The sequence below is a fragment of the Oncorhynchus clarkii genome, chromosome 1 (genome assembly GCF_045791955.1).
Source record: "Oncorhynchus clarkii lewisi isolate Uvic-CL-2024 chromosome 1, UVic_Ocla_1.0, whole genome shotgun sequence".
Taxonomy (NCBI): Eukaryota; Metazoa; Chordata; class Actinopteri; order Salmoniformes; family Salmonidae; genus Oncorhynchus; species Oncorhynchus clarkii.
In genome coordinates, this window is record NC_092147.1 from 80,120,639 (window position 1) to 80,143,593 (window position 22,955).

General features: G+C 42.8%; 3 protein-coding genes across 3 annotated transcripts in view; 2 read left to right on the plus strand and 1 right to left on the minus strand.

The window, feature by feature from the left end:
• Positions 1–9,508, minus strand: part of LOC139413086 (1-phosphatidylinositol 4,5-bisphosphate phosphodiesterase epsilon-1-like) — a 40,114-nt gene extending 30,606 nt beyond the window's left edge. Inside the window, exons 1-2 of the mRNA XM_071160137.1 lie at positions 9,468–9,508; positions 7,602–9,028 (exon numbers count right to left, since the gene is read on the minus strand). Coding sequence (XP_071016238.1) covers positions 7,602–8,795 — 1,194 coding nt within the window. The 5' untranslated portion in view covers positions 8,796–9,028; positions 9,468–9,508. The remainder of the gene's footprint in view (positions 1–7,601; positions 9,029–9,467) is intronic.
• Positions 9,509–10,190: 682 nt separating this feature from the next.
• On the plus strand, positions 10,191–11,521 carry LOC139417939 (large ribosomal subunit protein mL63-like). The gene is made up of 2 exons (XM_071166945.1): positions 10,191–10,327; positions 11,037–11,521. Exon 2 carries the CDS (start codon positions 11,081–11,083, stop codon positions 11,390–11,392), a length of 312 nt encoding a protein of 103 aa, XP_071023046.1. The 5' UTR covers positions 10,191–10,327; positions 11,037–11,080; the 3' UTR covers positions 11,393–11,521.
• Positions 11,522–14,490: 2,969 nt separating this feature from the next.
• LOC139417943 (voltage-gated delayed rectifier potassium channel KCNH1-like) overlaps positions 14,491–22,955 on the plus strand; it is an 85,950-nt gene continuing 77,485 nt past the window's right edge. The window contains exons 1-3 of the mRNA XM_071166956.1: positions 14,491–14,563; positions 17,644–17,670; positions 20,631–20,754. Coding sequence (XP_071023057.1) covers positions 14,491–14,563; positions 17,644–17,670; positions 20,631–20,754 — 224 coding nt within the window. The remainder of the gene's footprint in view (positions 14,564–17,643; positions 17,671–20,630; positions 20,755–22,955) is intronic.

The window sequence follows — 22,955 nt, forward strand, 5'->3', positions numbered from 1 at the left end:
AATAGGCAAATGCAGCACATGGCATTAATTCACATGTAAATAGCACTTTTCAGTAGTGCTCAAAGCACGCCCTTCCATGAGTGCAGCATTTATTTCTCACATGTAAATAGCACTTTTCAGTAGTGCTCAAAGCATGCCCTTCCATGAGTGCAGCATTTATTTCTCACATGTAAATAGCACTTTTCAGTACTGCTCAAAGCATGCCCTTCCATGAGTGCAGCATTTATTTCTCACATGTAAATAGCACTTTTCAGTAGTGCTCCGATATTTATTATAACAAAGGGAGTACGCAAAGGCAGGTCGGGGACAGACGAGAATTCATAAACCAGGTCCAAACAGTACCAGACGATAGGCAGTCTCGAGGTCAGGCCAGGCAGGGGTCAGAAACCAGATCGGAGTCCAAAAACAGTACAAAGGGGATAGGTAGGCTGATAATCAGACCAGGCAGAGTGGTCAGGCAGGCGGGTTTGGAGTCAGGACAGGCAAGGGTCAAAACAGGGAGGACTAGAAATAAGCAGAGACTGGGAAAAATAGGAGCAAGGAAAAACGCTGGTTGACTTGGTAAACAAGACAAACTGGCACAGAGAGACAGGAAACACAAGGATATATACACCGGGGATAAAACGCAACACATGGAGGGGGTGGAGACAATTACAAGGACAGGTGAACCAGATCAGGGTGTGACAAACAAGTCCTTAGTTTTTGGGTTATACTCAGGTAAAACAATTTGGCTAATCTATACTTACATATTTCCAAGTCCTATTCTTGAAGATCAAGGGGTTTAACATTTATTGGAATGACTGGAATTCTGATAGACTTGGTTTTTTATGTAAAGATGTAATTGAATCGTATTATTATATGTAGTAGAAAGCGATGGGTTAGAAGAAGCCTACATAACCAACCCACAAAGTAAAATGTAACATTCATGTATGGCCAGCTATGTAAACTTTAACATTGATTTATCCTGCAATAGATGTTGTTCAATTGGTAACATACATTGTCTTCTTCTAATGCCTCTACAGGGGAAAGTAATCTAAAAGTAACTGAATGTAATCAGATAACGTTACTGAGTTTGGGTAATCCAGAAGTTGTTAGTGATTACAATTTTGGACAGGTAACTAGTAACGGATTACATTTAGAAAGTAACCTACCCAACCCCGTGTACAATGATTTATAGGCCTAAACCAATAATGACAGATTATATCTGTCAGATAGTAATACATGTTGATTACCACCTGTAAACTAAACTGTCTATCAACAACTGATGAGCTCTTTACGACCCCTTTAGAAATGATACATTCAATGTTAAGTGTTACTCAAATACCTTTCATACTGTATATGGCTTAAAACTCATGTCAGTTTATACATTTCTATCTGTTTAATTGAAATGAAATAGAACGACAAATTTAGTAAAGTGGAACGAGAGAGAACACCCTAATACATTTCATCTTGATGTTCTGCTGCTGTTCGGGCAATTTAAAGGATTGATTGGGGACTTATTTGTGGAGGAATGTAACTTGTTTTTCTGGGTGATTTGTGATATTTTATTTGTGCTTCCCATGACTGTGTTTTTGTATTTTAATGTGTATTATACAGTATAATATATATATATATATATATATATATATATATATATATATATATATATATATATAGCGCTTGGGTATAACGTGTATATTATGTTGTACATACAGGGCACATTTGTAAAAGAGACCTTCAGTAGGTCTCAATGTCTTAAATAAAAAATATGTTTTTGTCAAATTGTGGAAGGTTGCTACAGATGTTGGCCATGGACCTGTTGGCCATGGACAGTCTATACATTGGCTAGAAACTATTCTGCCATATTACACCAAACCAGGGATACACATCCCTCTGCAATAGAATCTTGTTAAGGTTTTTGGTATCACTTCAGCCATCCATACAGCCTTTCATAGACTATAATACTACAGCACTTGTCACAAGGATGCATGTAATATACTGTACTGCATGTTTGCAATGAAACCATCTGAAATGATAGTTGTGCCACAAGATCATGTACGGAACCCCTGTAACACTATAAGATATACTGCCACAAGCAACACTCTGCCTATCTTGTAGGGTTTTACCTAACAGTTGAACAGAGACAAATACGACCCGCATTTACCATCAGGAACACAATCACACTCTACCTTTAGCGATCACCACTGATACGAATAACTAAGATGATAGTATGCATAATTTGATAGAAAAGTCAGTTAAGTACTAGTGCTACTGCTTTCATTGAATAAACCATCTGAATGACAAAGACAATATATTTGACTTACATTAGAAAATCATGCCTAATGCAATACAGCCTCCACAATTAGAATATGTTTGAGACAGAGGTATGTTTCAGACAGAAGAGAAAGAGCATGTCTGAAACCTAAGAGGAGAGAGAGGGAGCAAAACTAGAGAGAGGGGGTGGGGCAGCTCCCCTTATATTGTTAGGGAGACTTGACATCAGTAAGAGGAGTTATTAGGAGAACATGACCATCCATTCTCTATAAAACACATCACGTTGCTCTTCTACACAAACCACTGCAGTTTGGGCGATCCGTGAAAATCTCTATATTGTGGAAACAAAGCATTATGCTATCACGTTAGGTCGGCAGTGACTGCACTCAAGAAAAGACTCACACAGGACACACACACGCACATGAAAATCACTCCTTAGCCTGAAGTGGCCCGCAAAAGCCAGCTTTTCCGTGGTGCGAATGGGAAGACGCATCAGGAGGGTGATCACATGTGTTAGCAAGGCTGGGGTAATGGGTTCGAGCCTTGGTATGAGCCGACTCAGGAGGAAACGGTACTCGCTAAGCAAGCAGCGTGAGGTCCTTTACACACACAGTTACCAATCACATTGTCTTCATCCCTGACCCACACTATTGAGTTCAGTCAACCTTGAAATGACCTCTTTAAACCCTGATCACTGAAACAGATTCTGGTATTATTTTCTACAGAAATAACTTAACAAGGATATTAGAGTCTTATTTTCTGCTGAGTCCATGGTGGCTCAGTACAAATATCTATTGTACAACAACAGTTGCAGTTAATTTCATGTCTTCTGCTGTCAGTTGAATCGGCCATGCAATTTATTTTCAAAAGGAGAGCATTTAATTTACCCTAATTCAAATAATAAAGTATTTATTACAGACTATAATTTATTGATCATTTGAATCAGGTGTGTCATTGCTTGGACTGTAGCAAACATCAGTGTTTTTCAGATTAGATTGGACACTTCTGTGCCAATGGTTTAAGTGAGAAGTAACAATATATATCATACCACTAGGTGGCAGTCTAATGTATTATTACCAGCAGCGTACAGTCTATTGCTGCTGCAGAATAAGTACTGAATGAGAAGGTCTGCAGTCCATTCTCTGAGGTTTACTGACTTCTAAAGGGGCAATCTGTAATTGGTAAATACTTTTCTAAAACGTTTGTCTCCAAAAGTGGCAGGGGGCCCACTTTGTTGTCATTTGAATCCCAGACTAGACTGCATCATAACCCCCTCTGAGCTCATGCCACTCCTCATTCCCCCTTTTAGGAATGTACTCATAACTCTTTATTGTGTTGGACCACTGTACACACTGTCATGTTTTAACAACTTTACATAAAATAATTGAGGATAAAACATAATAAAGCCCAAAGGCATTTTTCCATTTGGGGTCCTGAGAAAATACATTTCTTAAAAGTCAACACAGACATCACCATCTTCTCATGATTCCTGGTGAAGGTGTAAAGCAGACTGAAGACAGACCGTCCCCCTCATCTCTCATGATTCCTGATGAAGGTGTAAAGAGGACTGAAGACAGACCATCCCCCTCATCTCTCATGATTCCTGGTGAAGGTGTAAAGCAGACTGAAGACAGACCATCCCCCTCATCTCTCATGATTCCTGGTGAAGGTGTAAAGCAGACTGAAGACAGACCATCCCCTCATCTCTCATGATTCCTGGTGAAGGTGTAAAGCAGACTGAAGACAGACCATCCCCCTCATCTCTCATGATTCCTGGTGAAAGTGTAAAGAGGACTGAAGACAGACCATCCCCCTCATCTCTCATGATTCCTGGTGAAGGTGTAAAGAGGACTGAAGACAGACCATCCCCCTCATCTCTCATGATTCCTAGTTAAGGTGTAAAGCAGACTGAAGACAGACCATCCCCTCATCTCTCATGATTCCTGGTGAAGGTGTAAAGCAGACTGAAGACAGACCATCCCCTCATCTCTCATGATTCCTGGTGAAGGTGTAAAGCAGACTGAAGACAGACCATCCCCTCATCTCTCATGATTCCTGGTGAAGGTGTAAAGCAGACTGAAGACAGACCATTCCCCTCATCTCTCATGATTCCTGGTGAAGGTGTAAAGAGGACTGAAGACAGACCATCCCCCTCATCTCTCATGATTCCTGGTGAAGGTGTAAAGAGGACTGAAGACAGACCATCCCCTCATCTCTCATGATTCCTGGTGAAGGTGTAAAGCAGACTGAAGACAGACCATCCCCTCATCTCTCATGATTCCTGGTGGTGTAAAGCAGACTGAAGACAGACCATCCCCTCATCTCTCATGATTCCTGGTGAAGGTGTAAAGCAGACTGAAGACAGACCATCCCCCTCATCTCTCATGATTCCTGGTGAAGGTGTAAAGCGGACTGAAGACAGACCATCCCCTCATCTCTCAGTTCTCTCTAATCATCCTTATATGACAGGTTCTTCTTTCAATAGGCTGTGACTGTTTTCACCTACTCTGGGTCTACCTACCAAACAATTACCACAGGTTGAAGCTATAAGTAGGCCAAGTATGCAAGTTGTTCCTTTTATTTCTCCTGAAGTTTGATGTTTTTGACTCAGCAGCACCTTAAAAACAAACTCTGGAGCGTGAGTGCTTTGTTTTCCACTGACTGTATTTGTTTTGCATGGTTGAGATTGTAACCATATGCCAAGTGATTGTGATGTAATGGTGTAGCCTAACTTTTCCATTGGGTGTGTACCCACTAGTGCAGAGCAGGCCAGGCCCTGTAGCTGTGTCACAAATGGCACCCTATTGCCTTTATAGTGCACTACTTTTGACTAGGTCCCATAAGGCTCTGGTCAAAAATAGTGCACTATATAAGGAATATGGTGACATTTGAGACGCACCTCTATAATACAGGCCTCTAGTGTTCTACTTAGTTAACCACCCCTCCCCTTTGCTCTCCTACCCGGCTGCCCCAACCCCCATTGCCACTGCAGCTCAGTGAGTTTTGGCTGCAGGTTGGCTTTTATTGGGGTGACTCATGTACTAGAGGCAGCTCTGCAGGGAAGTATGACTACAAAGTCATACAATCAGATGTGAAACCTACACCTAACCTTAAGCAAACTGATAACCTTATGCCTAACCCTAACCTTAAAATAAGACCAAAAAAGGAACAACAACAACAAATTCATACATTTTTTACATTGCCACTGGCCCATCTAGTGGAAATCACTCAGCTAAGCCTCCAAGATAAGATTTATCCCAAAATACGTCAACCTGAGTTTTGGCTCACACTACATAGTGTAGCACTGTACCATTTTCTTTTTTACACACGTTTCCTTTCTGAAACACACGGTGCATGTGTTTGTGTGGGTATGGTCTAGGTGTGTGTGTCCAGTGTAGTCTAGGGATTAAACAAAAAAAAATGATCTGCCAAAATTGTTGCCATCCCTATTACTAGCCTGTTCAACCTCTCTTTCGTGTCGTCTGAGATTCCCAAAGATTGGAAAGCAGCTGCGGTCATCCCCCTCTTCAAAGGGGGTGACACTCTTGACCCAAACTGCTACAGACCTATATCTATCCTACCATGCCTTTCTAAGGTCTTCGAAAGCCAAGTCAACAAACAGATTACCGACCATTTCGAATCTCACCATACCTTCTCTGCTATGCAATCTGGTTTCAGAGCTGGTCATGGGTGCACCTCAGCCACGCTCAAGGTCCTAAATTATATCTTAACCGCCATCGATAAGAAACATTACTGTGCAGCCGTATTCATTGATCTGGCCAAGGCTTTCGACTCTGTCAATCACCACATCCTCATCGGCAGACTCGACAGCCTTGGTTTCTCAAATGATTGCCTCGCCTGGTTCACCAACTACTTCTCTGATAGAGTTCAGTGTGTCAAATCGGAGGGTCTGCTGTCCGGACCTCTGGCAGTCTCTATGGGTGTGCCACAGGGTTCAATTCTTGGACCGACTCTCTTCTCTGTATACATCAATGAGGTCGCTCTTGCTGCTGGTGAGTCTCTGATCCACCTCTACGCAGACGACACCATTCTGTATACTTCTGGCCCTTCTTTGGACACTGTGTTAACAACCCTCCAGGCAAGCTTCAATGCCATACAACTCTCCTTCCGTGGCCTCCAATTGCTCTTAAATACAAGTAAAACTAAATGCATGCTCTTCAACCGATCGCTACCTGTACCTACCCGCCTGTCCAACATTACTACTCTGGACGGCTCCGACTTAGAATACGTGGACAACTACAAATGCTTAGGTGTCTGGTTAGACTGTAAACTCTCTTTCCAGACCCATATCAAACATCTCCAATCCAAAGTTAAATCTAGAATTGGCTTCCTATTTCGCAACAAAGCATCCTTCACTCATGCTGCCAAACATACCCTTGTAAAACTGACCATCCTACCAATCCTCGACTTTGGCGATGTCATTTACAAAATAGCCTCCAATACCCTACTCAACAAATTGGATGCAGTCTATCACAGTGCAATCCGTTTTGTCACCAAAGCCCCATATACTACCCACCATTGCGACCTGTACGCTCTCGTTGGCTGGCCCTCGCTTCATACTCGTCGCCAAACCCACTGGCTCCATGTCATCTACAAGACCCTGCTAGGTAAAGTCCTCCCTTATCTCAGCTCGCTGGTCACCATTGCATCTCCCACCTGTAGCACACGCTCCAGCAGGTATATCTCTCTAGTCACCCCCAAAACCAATTCTTTCTTTGGCCGCCTCTCCTTCCAGTTCTCTGCTGCCAATGACTGGAACGAACTACAAAAATCTCTGAAACTGGAAACACTTATCTCCCTCACTAGCTTTAAGCACCAACTGTCAGAGCAGCTCACAGATTACTGCACCTGTACATAGCCCACCTATAATTTAGCCCAAACAACTACCTCTTTCCCTACTGTATTTAATGTATTTATTTATTTTGCTCCTTTGCACCCCCATTATTTGTATTTCTACTTTGCACTTTCTCCCATTGCAAATCTACCATTCCAGTGTTTTACTTGCTATATTGTATCTACTTTGCCACCATGGCCTTTTTGCCTTTACCTCCCTTATCTCACCTCATTTGCTCACATTGTATATAGACTTGTTTATACTGTATTATTGACTGTATGTTTGTTTTACTCCATGTGTAACTCTGTGTTGTTGTATGTGTCGAACTGCTTTGCTTTATCTTGGCCAGGTCGCAATTGTAAATGAGAACTTGTTCTCAACTTGCCTACCTGGTTAAATAAAGGTGAAATAAAAATAAATAAAATAAAAAAACTAAAAGTGACACAGTTTTGCTCAATGGAACCATTAAAGCCAACTGCGTGTATGCTCTTACCTCAAAAAACAAGTCTCCTGTTTTTCCAAGGAGAAGTTTACACACTTGCAGATGTAGACTCTGAGAGGTTGAACTGTGTCCACTGTATCCCCCAGAAGTTTGGTGGTCATCCTCATCCCACACCTGGAGGGGCTCCCTTTTGCAGACAGTGTTCCACGCCTCCTCACCGATCCTCCCTGTGGGTAACGTCCTGATGATAGACCTGGTTCCTGTACACATCGACTTCTTCACCCTCTGGTTTTCCCTCAAAAATCTACAGACCAAGACTGTCGAACACTCTTGCATATTATATGAAAAGTTATCCTCAGTCTCGCAGTCAGATCCTAACCCATTGTCTGAGGCCATCTTTAAAGCCGTGGGGCTTTTGGAAGGGCTGGCGGGAAGGAGTGCCAATGTAGAGCACATTTTAGTTTCGGCTTTGCCCCCTGGGCTGATGTGGCCATCTCTGAGTCTATGGACAGAGCTGGTGTCGGTGACTGTTGATGATGTCACCTCCTCCACCAGACAGAAGGCAAAGCTGCCCGTAGTGACTCCTGTGGAAGATGGCACTGAAGACATTGAGGATTCTGAGCCTGACTCCTTGCCCCCTACAGCCTCCTTGCCTCTATCATAACCTAAGGAGGTACCAGGGTAGAGCAAGCCCTGAAACAAGTTCTTGTTACTGCCCCCACCTGATAGTGTCATTGCATTACACAGAGGAGACAACTCCTCTGACTCCAACTCCATGACACTCCTGCGTACATCTGTGTTGTGATGCACTACAGTACCTTCAATGCTCTGTGTAACATATCCTGTTTTATCAACTGTGTACGTCTGAGGTGAAATCCCTGCTCTCTGGACTGCAGTGTTACTGTCAGGGTCCTTGCAAACGTCTGTGATCTGACTGCAGCACAGTACACAAGGCCCAAAGCCCTTCCTGCAGCTTGCGTTACAGCAGCAAACCGAAGGTTTACTGGCAGGCACAGTCACACACTCTCTCTGCCTCGATCCAGCATCCAGAGACTCCATTGCACGGCAGCCATTGCTGGAGTGTTTATCCGGTGGTGGTGGCGGTGCATCTGTATTATCAGACTGGAGTTGAACTTGAACTCTCTGCTGGTCCCCATGTGAGCCCCTGGGCCTCACAGTCCCATGATCTATCTCCTTGGCACATGTCTCTGTCCCGTCTGTGTTGCTGGTAGAGAATTCCTCCATCTTGCTGGCCGGCCGGCCTGCCTGTCTGTGTCTTCCTCCTGGTCAGTATTCAGAGATGTCAGAGCATCTAGAAACAGAGATGGGTGCAGGTGGAGTCCACAACAGCTGTGAAGGCCAGGAGAGTGAAAGTATTTTGTCAATGCTGCATGTTGTTAAGGAGATGTGTCCCTCTGTGCACACTTAGAGATTAACTTTGCTGCTGTGCCAGCCAGGCAGGCACACCCCTCGTAAATCTGCAGGAGACAGCAGGAAAACCCAAGTTAGATATAAAATGGCACTGGATACAATGCACCAAGGGAAGTGACTATAATTTGATGATTGAAGGCAGATATACCATACAATCAGGCTTTCCTTCCCTTCCCTGCCTATGGCCAAACAAAGTGAGACAACATTATTAAGACCATATTATGGGGTAACTGTAACAGAGCTCTGTGCAGTGACCTAATGTACGTGCATTAAAGCTCCTAAAGTGGTGAATGAAAAATGGTTAATAGAATATTGTACCCCATTCTCTTCTGCTACAGTAGCCTATCAAAAACCCTGCATTATCAAAGGTTTGTTTGCATGGGATTATCACATGAAAACCCTATTAGAATAATCAAAAAGTCACAAGACTAAAACTTCTCAAACTTTTCAGCCTGTGATCTTGTTGAATGATTAGGTTTTCCTTACCTTAGTGTGGTTGACTTGTGTCTCTCCAGTTTCATTTCCAGCTGTCCAGATGCGTCCCAGTTCCTTCTCTATTCCTGGTATTATAAGGGGGCTGGGAGGAGAGGAAAAGAGAGGAATCAGGGGAGTGGGAAAAAGGGAGTCACAGAAACAGGGATCTCACCGGGCAGGGCTTTCGTTACAGAACTTGGCAGGAGCTTTTTTCCTTTTTTATTCTCACAGCTAACTGGGTTGTTTTGCAATCACACTGGACAGGACCTAATGCTAATACCTTGACAGCGTTTTAAAGTGGCAGTCACTTAAATAGACTTGCTTTTATACTCCCATCTATTCAATATGAACTTTGTACCATCAGGTATATGGGTGTACAATCAATCATGAGTTGCTTGCTCATTCAGAAAGTAAACACACAAAATAGGGTAAGGTTAGGATTTGGTTAATGCAACACGTGCCTACTTTGCAATTACCTTGCTTTCCTATTTTAGCAGATTAGATTTGAGCAGCTTTCTAAAGGCATTAAATAGTGCCTCTTTGATTTTGAATAACATGACATTTGATTGGTACAAATGTCTTAACTTATCGTAACAAAAACATATGAAACCAGAGGTTTGAAAACATTCAGTCTCTGATGAAACAACTGGATGACTGTTTCTGTGGTCTTGTAACCAACTCTGTATAATAGCGCCTCCAGCTGGAATGGAATGTAATTACATGTAATTACATGTGAAATGGTTTGATTCCTCCTGCATACCGTAGAATTCGCGGAAGAAAGAAATGTCTTTCAAACCGACTGGGGTCACGTTTTGCACGAATTACATGAAGACAACATCAATATTGCTGGATTTGTATCGGATAACTGACAGGTAATCCAAAAGAAATGGAGCTAGGAATAATTTCCTAATAAATGCATTTTTTTTAACGCGTTTGTAGTAGCTAGCCAGGCTAATGCTACCAACTAGCTAGTAGCATTTACTTTGATAGTGAACACAGCTAGCTATACTTATCGCGTCAATGATTTGATCAATTATTCTGGGTTTCACTCATAAAATGATATACTCTGATTACTTGGATTAGTCTGAAAATGGGACAGATCTGTCCATAATAATTTTTGTTCAACCAAATGTAAATTAGCTGCAGATGCGTCGTTTTTGTCAAGGATAGAGGGACAGCTTCTGTGCATGCGCGGTTCTGTTTGACATTTTTATGACATTTGTATTTCTAAAGCATTCCAGAGTTTTGGAAGAGTATACCCATATATCTCTAGTCATTTATAGTTTGCCAAATGTAATATGGTCCCGTGTGGCTATACGAAAATAACCATACTATACATCCATTAGAAAACTCACTACTGTAAGCCGGAACCTGCTAAATGACTCACGTTAAATTGTAAAATGTAACTTCTTAATTCAATTTTTTTATTTTTATGATAACATTTCAGGGGGAATTACATTTTATTTCAATGATGAAATTCCCTCCATTGTTTTGCCACTACCACCTAGCTAGTGATCAATGTTCCTCTCCTGTAAGATGGAGCCAATACCCACATTTTTCTCTGTTTCTATCATGTTGTAGCCTATAAATCCACGACTTGCTGAGAAGAACCACCATCCTTCACAATGTTCCTCTCCATGGCCCTGCTGAGGAAAGGCATCTCTGGGAAGCAGTGGATCGGGAAGTACCGCCGGCCACGTGCCATCACCTGGCAGATGAAACGCAACATGCTGGTGCACCTGGAACGCGAGGCAGAGAATGAGTATTGGATCTCCAGACCATACATGACCACAGAGCAGGAGCGAGGACACGCCGCTGAGCGCCGAGCACAGAACTGGCTCAAAATTAAGGAGACCAAGTTTCAAAAGTTTCCAGAACATAAATATGTTGCGGATCATCTAAGTCACCTCAACACAACCAAGACATGGTCCAGTTAATAACGAGGAAGTATTGACTTTGTGTGGGGGGATGGAGTGAGGGTTGACTCCGGTGTGAAATGTATGTAATGTATATGAACTATGGAGTGTTGGAAATTCTCTATAAAGCCAGCTCTGATTTAAAAACAACCTGTTCTTTGCTTCATAATACATTTCAAATGTTCTTGTGCATACATCAGTGGGTTTCAAACCTCTCCTTTGGTACCCCCAGATGTTTCAGAATTATTTTGTAGGCCTGAACTAGTGTAAAGAATGCCATGCTGCTTGCTTAGCATGCTTCCTCTTAGCATGCTTCCACTTCCTCTTGATTCAGCTCAAACCCAACACCTCTGCCGCACAAACATGTGTCTGCCCTCCTGAAGCATCTTACCCATTCGTGCCACCGCAAAGCTAGCTTTGGGCAGTGCAAGTGGAGACACTTCAGGCTGAGGAGTGCATTTCCAGCTCCCATCTGCTACACTAGCTCATATGATTCACCTATTAAAGGTCTTGATGATCAGTTGACAAGTTGAATCAGGTGTGCAAGCTCTGGAGTAGTTCAAGTAGCCTACATGGAACGGCTTTATGTCCCGATGAGAGGTTTGAGAACCACTGGCGTACTTGACGATGATCTTTCAGAATGTGTTTAAACAGTTTAGGATGCAAATAGACCCACAATTTGTACAAAAGAAGGCCCATTTCACTCTCAAAGGTGCAGGGTACCCACGGTGACTATTAAAACCTTCCCCAACCAGAAACCATGTATTGATGGCAGCCTTCGTGCAAAACTTAAAGCGCGAACCACTGCTTTTAATCATGGCAAGGTGACCGGAAACATGACTGAATACGAACAGTGTAGCTATTCCCTCCAAGGCAATCAAACAAGCTAAGCGTCAGTATAGAGACAAAGTAGAGTCGCAATTCAACGGCTCAGACACAAGACATATGTGGCAGGGTCTACAGTCAATCACGGATTACAAAAAGAAAACCAGCCCCGTCGTGGACGCCGATGTCTTGCTCCCAGAGAAAGTAAACAACTTCTTTGCTAGTTTTGAGGACAATACAGTGCCACTGACACGGCACGCTACCAAAACCTGTGGGCTCTCCTTCACCGCAGCCAAAGTGAGTAAAACATTTAAACGTGTTAACCCTCGCAAGGCTGCCGGCCCAGAGGGCATCCCTAGCCGCATCCTCAGAGCATGCGCAGACCAACTGGCTGGTGTGTTTTGGACACATTCAATCAATCCCTATCCAAGTCTGCTGTTCCCACATGCTTCAAGAGGGCCACCATTGTTCCTGATCCCAAAAAATCTAAGGTAACTATCAACTATTGCCCTGTAGCACTCACTTCTGTCATCATGAAGTTCTTTGAGAGACTAGTCAAGGATCATATCACCTCCACCCTACCTGACACCCTAGACCCACTCCAATTTGCTTACCGCCCCAATAGGTCCACAGACGACGTAATCACACTGCACACTGCCCTAACCCATTTTGACAAGAGGAATACCTATGTAAGAATGCTGTTCATCGATTACAGGTCAGCAATTTAACACCATAGTACCCTCCAAACCCATCATTAAGCTCGAGACCCTAGGTCTCAACCCCGACCTGTGCAACTGGGTCCTGGACTTTCTGATGGGCCGTCCCCAGGTGGTGAGGGTAGGAAACAACATCTCCACCCCGCTGATCCTCAACACTGGGGCCCCGCAAGGGTGCGTTCTCAGCCCTCTCCTGTACTCCCTGTTCACCCATGACTGCGTGGCCATGCACGCCTCCAACTCAATCATCAAGTTTGCAGACGACACTACAGTGGTAGGCTTGATTACCAACAACGACTAGACGCCTACAGGGAGGAGGTGAGGGCCCTCGGGAGTGTGGTGTCAGGAGAAGGTCAGTACAGGTGCATCAAAGCTGGGACCGAGAGACTGAAAAACAGCTTCTATCTCAAGGCCATCAGACTGTTAAACAGCCATCACTAAGATTGAGTGGCTGCTGCCAACATACTAACTCAAATCTCTAGCCACTTTAATCATTAAAAATTGGATGTAATACATGTATCACTTTAAACAATGTCACTTTATATATTGTTTACATAACCTACACTACTCATCTCATATGTATATACTGTACTCTATACCATCTGCATCTTGCCTATGCCATTCAGCCATCGCTCATCCATATATTTATATGTACATATTCTTATTCATTCCTTTACACTTGTGTGTATAAGGTAGTTGTTGTGAAATTGTGAGATTACTTGTTAGATATTACTGCACGGTCGGAACTAGAAGCACAAGCATTTTACTACACATCTGCTAACCATGTGTATGTGACCAATAAAATTTGATTTGATTTGTTTCCCAAACTCAGGTCCTGGGGCCCTGTTACACTTATTTTATTTTTGCTTGAGCAATACACAGCTAATTCAAATAACCAACATTAAGATTTGATTATTTGAATAATCTGTGTAGTGCTAGGTCATAAACCGAAATGTGTACCTGGGGGTCAGGAACGAGTTTGGGAAACTCCTTTTCTAGTGGATGTATAATATGGTTCTTTCAGGATGGTATACCAAAGATCAGTGGTTCTCAAACCTCTCCTCCGGGATCCCCAGACGTTTCACAATTTTGCTGTAGCCCTGAATTGGCCCAACTAACTCGCCTCGTCAAGAGCTTGATAATGACTTGAGAAGTAGAATTAGGTGCGCTAGCTCCGGAATAGATCAAATACATGGAACGGCTGGGGGTCCCCGAGGAGAGGGTTCAGAATCACTGCCATATATCACCGGCAGATGGCACTCGGAGTTTGAATGAAGAACCACAAAAGCCCGTGGACCACAAGTCAGGCGCGCCGCTGCGCTCAAACAAGCGCGGAGGATAATTCCCTATGCGCGTCCTGACGTGCTGTTGGCGCTTGCTAGACAGGGGAAGCGCAGCCAGCGACTGGGAGAAGTCTTTGTAGCAGTAGCAGCTGTAGACGAGCTCTTTATCTAAAGCTCACTCACTCCGTACAGATAAAAGGGACCATGAAGACAGACGTCTGGAGTTATAGTTTTGCTGACAGCATACAGCCCCACCGACAGCTTCCACACACGGATGACTGAATGACGAACCAGGATGGCCGGAGGAAGGAGAGGACTTGTAGCCCCTCAAAACACTTTTTTAGAAAATATTGTCAGACGATCTAACGGTAAGGATCATGCTCCAATGAGATGTGTAATGCCTATGATAATTATCTTGAGGATGGAGTATCCCTAAAAAAAACTTTTCTGTTTGCGTTTTAAATATTTGGCATGTAAAAAAGCATACGAATGGCTAGGATCGAGAAACTGCGCGATTTTTCTTCCTCAACGTCGTCGTGACTTGGACTCTTCGGAATAACCATAACACAAATGGAAACATTTTCCATGTCCTTTCCAAACATCTATGCTTAGTAAAAGTTGTATGGTAGTTTATGAACTTATCAAATGGAATACAATTACTAGGCTATTTGTCAGGCACACCTCTTTTTACAGTCAGGCTTGGGCACATCCCACCCCCAGAAAGTCGCTTCTTATTTTATCCTAAGTGCAACCTTACTACCATGGAATCAGCAGCAACGCACAATTATGGAAATGATGCAGCCAAAAAATTTCTCCGTAGTCTGCCTATACAGTAAAATAAATCTTGAATAAACACATTTTTATATACTAAATAAAATAGGATGATTAAATTGCACTTTAAAGTTGTTTGGCCTGTCGGCTAGTTAAACTATACTATTTGCTTATCGTTTTGAGAAAATACACCCAAAATAATAGGCTCTTTGTTCCATCCTCTTTATTGATGTGGCTTTGAGAGGATGGATATAGTCGTTGTTTTCAACATGTATTCCAACCTATATACCCAGGGCCCATACATGTTTGTTCTTCACAACAGTAGCTAGTAGCTACGGTGTATGGGTCTCATTATGCACATGATTATGCATCGATTACGCATGAAGATACTTTTGGAGATACCCCCCCCCTTGCTGCTATAACATTCTCCACTCCTCTGGGAAGGCATTCCACTAGATGTTAGAACATTGCCGCAGGGACTTGCTTCCATTCAGGCACAAGAGAATTAGTGAGGTCGGGCACTGATGTTGGCCGATTAGGCCTGGCTCACAGTCCGTGTTCCAATTCATCCCTAAGGTGTTTGATTGGGTTGAGGTCAGGGCTCTGTGCAGGCCAGCCAATTTCTTCCACACAACGATCTCAACAAACCATTTCTATGTGGACTTCGCTTTGTGCATGGGGGCATTGTCATGCTGAAACAGGAAAGGGCCTTTCCCAAACTGTTGCCACAAAGTTGGAAGCACAGAATCATCTAGAATGTCATTGTATGTTGTACCGTTAAGATTGCCCTTCACTGGAACTAGGGCCTAGCCCGAACCATGAAAAACAGCCCCTGACCATTATTCCTCCACCAAACTTTACAGTTGGCACTATGCATTGGGGCAAGTAGTATTCTCCTGGCGTCCGCCAAAGCCAGATTTGTCCGTTGGATTGCCAGATGGTGAAGCGTGATTCATTACTTTAGCGATTGCGTTTCCAGAGTCCAATGACGGCGAGCTTTACACCTCTCCAGCCGATGCTTGACATTGCACATGGAGATCTTTAGGATTGTGTGCGGTTGCTCGGCCATGGAAACCCATTTCATGAAGCTCCCGACGAACTGTTCTTGTGCTGACGTTGCTTGGGACTCGGTAATGAATGTTGAAACCAAGGATTTTTTTTTTAAACATACGATTTTTACGCGCTACGTGCATCAGCACTCAGCGGTCCCGTCCGGTGAGCTTGTGTGGCCTACCACTTCGCGGCTGAGCCGTTGTTGCTCCTAGACGTTTCCACTTCACGATAACAGCACTTACTGTGGGCAGCTCTAGCAAGGCAGAAATGTGATGAACTGACTTGTTGGAAAGGTGACATCCTATGACTGTGCAAAGTTGAAAGTCACTGTCTATGGCGTTTGCATGGCTGTGTGGTTGATTTTATACACCTGTCAGCAACGGGTGTGGCAGAAACAGCCGAATCCACTTATTTGAAGGGGTGTCCACATACTTTTGCCTATATAGTGTATTTTTATGCTAGACGTGAAATCTCTTAATCATCTTAATAGCATAGATTCCTCCTTACTTCTCCACTAATACATATTGATTCAAATACTTATTTCAATATAAGTAAATGTTATTTGCCACCACAATTCCATGAAAAAGGAAGAATAGATGTTTAATTTAGCCTTGTTTGTCTTAATCTACAAATGCTGTTTGGACTAACTGTTCACTGAAAGTTTGCTTAACTGCATGGTCAATCAATTCTGCCAAAATAACAAAACAAAGTACATAGTTATTGGTAGCCTACCAAATTTATGAAAGAAACACAAATTAGTAGGACAGGTGTCAGTGGGATGGAAGGAGACAGCCATATCCAATGAGGCAGCAAGGCGGGGCCAGGTGGGCAGGCTACATTACCCATGTGCAATTGCACCAGGCCTACATGTTTGAGGCACACCACAATTTTGGGGACACCCCTCTCATTCATGAGCATCCCTCCTTGGACAATCAACTACACCTTTGCTTTTGTAAGAATGACCTTATGTAATACCAAAATAAACTAATTGAATGGCACAGTCCTCAATCCATTAAAGTTTTCTCCTCGTCAATTCAACATTTTCAGAAAATACTGTTGTCAGCCATTGTTGCCCAACTGTAGTCTATTGGGGCCCCACTGTCTGGTTAGTGATGTATAGTGGTAACCAATGAGTAGAAGCATCAACCAGGGTTGTGTTTATTAGGGAAGCATTACAGTGTGTGTAACTCTAGGTGTACAAGTCCATTTTCTCCTGTTTGGTTCCCTAATGAACAGGACCCTGGGTGAAGCATGGCAGCCATTATACACCAAGCTACTCCACACACCAGTCATAGCAGGGCAGGGCAGAAGGAGACACGTGGCATGGATTAGAGTGGACTCATTGATCCAAGTTCCGGAGGAAGAGTGAACAAGGGCATTAGTATGATGCATTGAGACCGGGCCATAACCCAAGTTGTGTAGCTAGTTCATTGTGATTTTGCAAAGTCACACAACTACTCCTTTTAGTTCAAGAGCTCAAAGAACGTGTGTAACTCAATATGTTGACGTGTGAAATGTTGGTTGTGGGAAAAGCATGAGAAAAATCACTCAAATGAAACGTACCAGTTTGTTTGAAATAAGTTTGTCACTGTCACTTTAACCATTCTTCTTTTCAACTTTTCAGTATGGACATTATCACATAGACAGACAGGTATAAACCCATGTTCTGTAGTGCTTCTCATGTTTTCCCCCTAATCTCACCGTCTATTAACTCCATGTACTATGTCTGTTGTTCTGTACCAATTGCTGTTCATTTGCAAAGCAAATGAATCCAAGTCTATGACATAGGCTTAAAACCCTGGCCTGGGGACAGACACCTGCTTCTTATTGCCACCTGTTCTCTTTTCATTTAACATCCTTAACTTCCACTCATTTTGGTTCATAGACACTACCCAGTTAAAGTTTCGGAGACGTTCTGTGCTTGTAACGGTTTGTGACTGTTAATTCAGTTCCTAGGACACTTGTTCTTTGTTGGGGCGTAGATGACGGATGTTTAGCTACCTATCAGCGACGGCATCCTACGGTTGTTTTAAAAAACATTGTAAAATAACATGTTGGCATGGAACGTTCTACTTCATAGCTCTGTAGTTGTGCTTGTGTCAGTTATGTTAGTGTTTGTCTTCATTTATCTTGGGGAAGTTTGTAGTTTGGTAAGATAGTTTGTGTATTTTCTATTGTTGAGTAGTACATTTCGTTTGTGTTTCGTTGCCATTCCATGTTGATTCTGTGTGACTTTTTGACACCACAGACATGACATAATTTTGTTATTTAGTATGCTACTGTAGCATGCCCCTTTTAATGGATGCCAGATTGACTATGTACTGGCAGATTCAATTGTGCTTTTTTATAACAACAATGTAAACAACATATTGTGCAATAGTGGAGGAATCAACAAAGAGAGAGATTTCCCTGTAGTCTGTCAGGCATGTACCTGTGTCTGTCAGTCCCATAATCTCAGAGCTGACAGGCCAGAAACCTCCTGAAAGTTAACGACAAGGAGACAGAACTGAAGCACACACACATACACACACACACACACACACACACACACACACACTGTGCTATATTGTCTTAGTGATCAATACAGAAGCTATACTATTCGATACAAATTGCCAACACAGCAGTTTCATAAATGAGACAGACAACACCATGTTTACGGTATGGAACAAATATAAACTAATTTGGGTACTATTGTGTAAACATGTTTTCTCATGGTAATGCTATTTTGCCTTCAGAAACGTTAAATCCTGCCCAGCAACAATACAAGGCCCAGAGTACCTGGAGGAATTTACAGTAGCATGTCTTTTAAAAGCTGCATGGAATGAAATCTTGAAGCTCGACATACACTGCTACGATAATTATTCTCCTATTCCCATTTTCCCCCCTGGATTCTGAGACGTTAACCTACTTTCAAGAGGGTGTTTGTGATGAGAGAGAGCGATAGAGCGCGCACGTGTGTGTGTGTGTGTGTGTGTGTGTGTGTTGCTTTAGAGGATTGGAGTGAAGTTAAGTTTCCCTTTGAACATGCAGAATAACAGAGATCAGTGTTGTTCATAGGTATTACACCCAACTCATATTGGGACAGGGATGTAACTGCACAGTGGTGTGAATGTACAGTATAACTGGGACTCCGTCTTTCTTCCTTTGTGTTCTGCAGTCAGCAAAGGGTTAAATCTGGATTTTATATATGGTGGAAACCATCCCTAAGATTTGGGAGTTTTCTAGAATCCTTTGTCAGAAGTATCCTTAGAATTGCCAGTGTATCTTCTCTTCCATAAAAAGATGGTGGAACACATCAAATTAACTCTGTGTGTGTGTGTGTGTGTGTGTGTGTGGCCAGTCCTGTGCATGAGTCCTGTTGACTCCAGTTAGGTAATACGGTCAATGGTTGAAGCTTTAGGTGCAGACTTTCCTAGCTCTGTAGCTGTCTGAGTAGCTCCTATGTCAGTCATTTGTGAATGGAACAAAAGCCTATATGATCCTCATCACATTGACTCTTGTATTGTTTTTTTAGAGCTTGCTTTTCCTTCCTTCCCAAAATCACAAATTCATACAAATGTGATATTATACATGTGCTATTTAGTGGCATAGAATCGCCATTGTCAGCATAGAAGTGTGCTGTGGTAAGCTTCAGTGAGTCTGTTGGCTGGGACAGACAGGCGTTTCTATGCCTTTCTGTATATCTGAAGGGGTATTACATTACATAAGGGAAAGAAACAACAAACTATCATATTTTATAATCACCTGGTAGTATTTGTTAACCTGTTGATGTTTAAGTTTACATTAAACCTCTGAGAAGTTAATGTTCTCTGTGAGAAATCATCAATTGTACATGTACTGTACCAGGAACACTTGGAGTGGGATTTTGACAGTGCTAAAAAGGGTATCACTTTACATACTCAGCATCATAGCTATCTATTTCAAAACAAATCTACACTCTTTGATTTAAACCCTGTGTGGTTTGTCTACTTTCTCATAGGTACAATGAGTGGTTTTGAAATAGATGCTGTTGTCTCCAGTGTTGGGAGTGACTTCTCTAACACAATCTGCACATTTTTGTTCGGTCAAAATGAAGCCCCAGGTGTCATGCTTATGTAGGCATTATGTCATGCTTATGCAGGCATTATGTCATGCTTACGTAGGCATTATGACAGTCTTATGTATACCCCTTCCAGCCTAACTGAAACTAACCCTCCCCACATGCAGTGCTTACTTACTCAGCATTAAGGGTAAGGATGGTCTGAGACTGAGTACAGTACCCGTATGTGAAGGATTATTCTGCTGCTCTGTTTTCACACTGTACTGCAGTGGCTTCCATCGTGCGATATGACTGTGCTGTCGCCTGTCGATGCCGACCCTGGATTGGTGTCAACACCATTTCACTTCAGTTCTTTTGGAACTCACTGAAATTCAATTCATGCATTTGGATTTTCTTTCCAAATTATGAATTCAATTCAGTTCCTCATCATGACTGTACTGAAATGTAATTGGTCCCAATCCTGCCCGCCTCCACTCTTTTCCCCCACCCCACGTAATGTGTTGTTGATAACTTTGAGCAATCTCAAACGAGTGAGCCTTACCTTCTACTCTGTTCCCCCTCATCTTTGACAGATACCAATTTTGTTCTTGGGAATGCTCAGATCGTGGACTGGCCCATCGTCTATAGCAACGATGGCTTCTGCAAGCTGTCGGGGTACCACAGGGCGGAAGTCATGCAGAAGAGCAGCACATGCAGGTACAGTACACAGCCTTCCATCTGTTTTGTCGATTTATTTAACAGCAACACTGAACAATAACCGCCTACATCTCAGAAAACACTGAGGTGCAGTAGTGCCAGAGTTAGCTTTCTTGTACTTGTTGTTGGGTTCTTCTTCTTCAGCTCATTTTACTCCATCGTTCCTACATGCAGAATTATTTTCAGAGACTGTATATTCAATTACCAGATTCTTTGCTTCGTTGATAACCTCTTTTACTTCAGCCCAACAGGATTGTATAATTTTTTTACATTTACATTGAAAATAAAAATGGAGTAAAACAAGAGAATCACCTTTCCTTGCCAAACTAAAGCCCATACTCTACAGCTAATCCCAGTCAGCAAAAAATAAGAAACAAACCCCTATTCAGACTCTCCGAAGGTGACTTGTTCAATGTCAGCAAGCTCTGCTTGCTCAGCTCCTAACAAAGCCAGATTAGTTGTTATTGTGTGAAAAAGCATGGGTGTTTTTAAAGCTCTTCTTACACATTTTACAATTGCTGGGATATAGGTATTATATTCCTTATTTAAGGTACTATTCTCTGTTCTTTAAGTTCAAACTAAAGTTGTGAGAACAATGAGCACATCTTCCATATAAAAACAACTGATAACTTGACACCAATACACATTTCACAGTACTGAGCCGAACTGTACTGGGCGGGCCTGGTGACGCATCACCATAGATTCTCGGACTGTGTTGGGAAGGACAACATGAGAAAACATCTGAGCCAACACATTGTTGTTTGGGTCGACCATATAGTGGGGAATCAAACACAACATTTCGGGAACCTTACGGTAACCTTTGTCTGGCAATTCTAGCTGAGAAGAACCTCCGTCTGAAGGGAACGGCACCGATCTTAGCACGTGATGTGTCGAGACATGTTCCTGTCAGGAGTGATGTCAGATGAAGCCGACAGTCTTAGGGAGATGTTGCACCCTAGCAGTTATTGTCCAATAAGAAATGCTTGTCTTAATCTTCTTTTGCAAAACATTTTGCTGCAGTGTACCCTAATGAACACAACCCAGACTGTCGGTGCATGGTGTGCATATGTTCCTGTCAGGAGTAATGTCAGAAGAAGCGACTAGTCTTTGGGAGCCGTTGCGTCTTCACTCCTCTCGAGCAGCCCCCAAAATAGTCTCATTAGAATGACCCTGTCATTCACAATTCAAAGCTAACTGAACTCCAGACTTATTTATAGACACACTGGAACAGACCATACCTCGAGAACTGCAATCAGTGGTGTGAAACCAGAGTGTGTTAAACCAGAGAGAGTTAGAGAGAGAGTGTGTGTGTATATATACACAGTACCAATCAAAAGTTTGGACACATCTACTCGTTCAAGGATTTTTCTTAATTTTGTACTATTTTCTACATTGCAGAATAATAGTGAAGACATCAAAACTATGAAATAACACATATGGAATCATGTAGTAACCAAAAAAATGTTAAACAGAGTTACTTGAACTCTGTGAAGCCTTTATTTGGGCTGCAATTTCTGAGGCCAGTAACTCAAAATAATTTTTTAATATGTGTAGTGTAAATGATGTTTATTGATGTGTTCGTGCAGGGCTCATCTGATAAAGAGACCTTGGTCTCAGCCTGACTCCCTGCTTAAAGGTTAAATAAAGTGTGTGTGTGTTGCTACAGAGCTGACAGTTGGCTGGCTGATCTTTCTCATACCTTTCTTGGAAAGAACCTCAAGCCCACTGTGTAGCATCATGATCAGTATGCCACCACTGTGCTGCTGGAGCATTCTAACATTCTATGGCGCAGCACCTCTGGGACCACCAGGCCTTTCACATGATCAATTCCACCTCTAGCACACCTGAGTCTAGCTAATGAACCAACACATTAGTTGTTTAATCATCAAGCCCTTGACTAGTTGAATCAGATGGGCTTGAACAGATCTACTAGGCCGGTGTCTACAAACACTTCCTTAGGTGAGAAACAAGACAATCTGCCTGCCACACCTCTCTGCCCACACGGGTGTAATATGTGATGGGATCTGGGATTTGACTCGCTGATGTTGAGTCACTGTGAGGCCGAGGGACAGAAGTGTGTGTGTGTGTGTGTGTCTTGGAAGAGTCCCCTGATGGTGTCATCTCTGTTAGCATCTACAAGCATCAGCCCATTCGGCCCACAGGGACAGGCCTGTAAGGTAGGGAGAACGTTTAGGCAATGA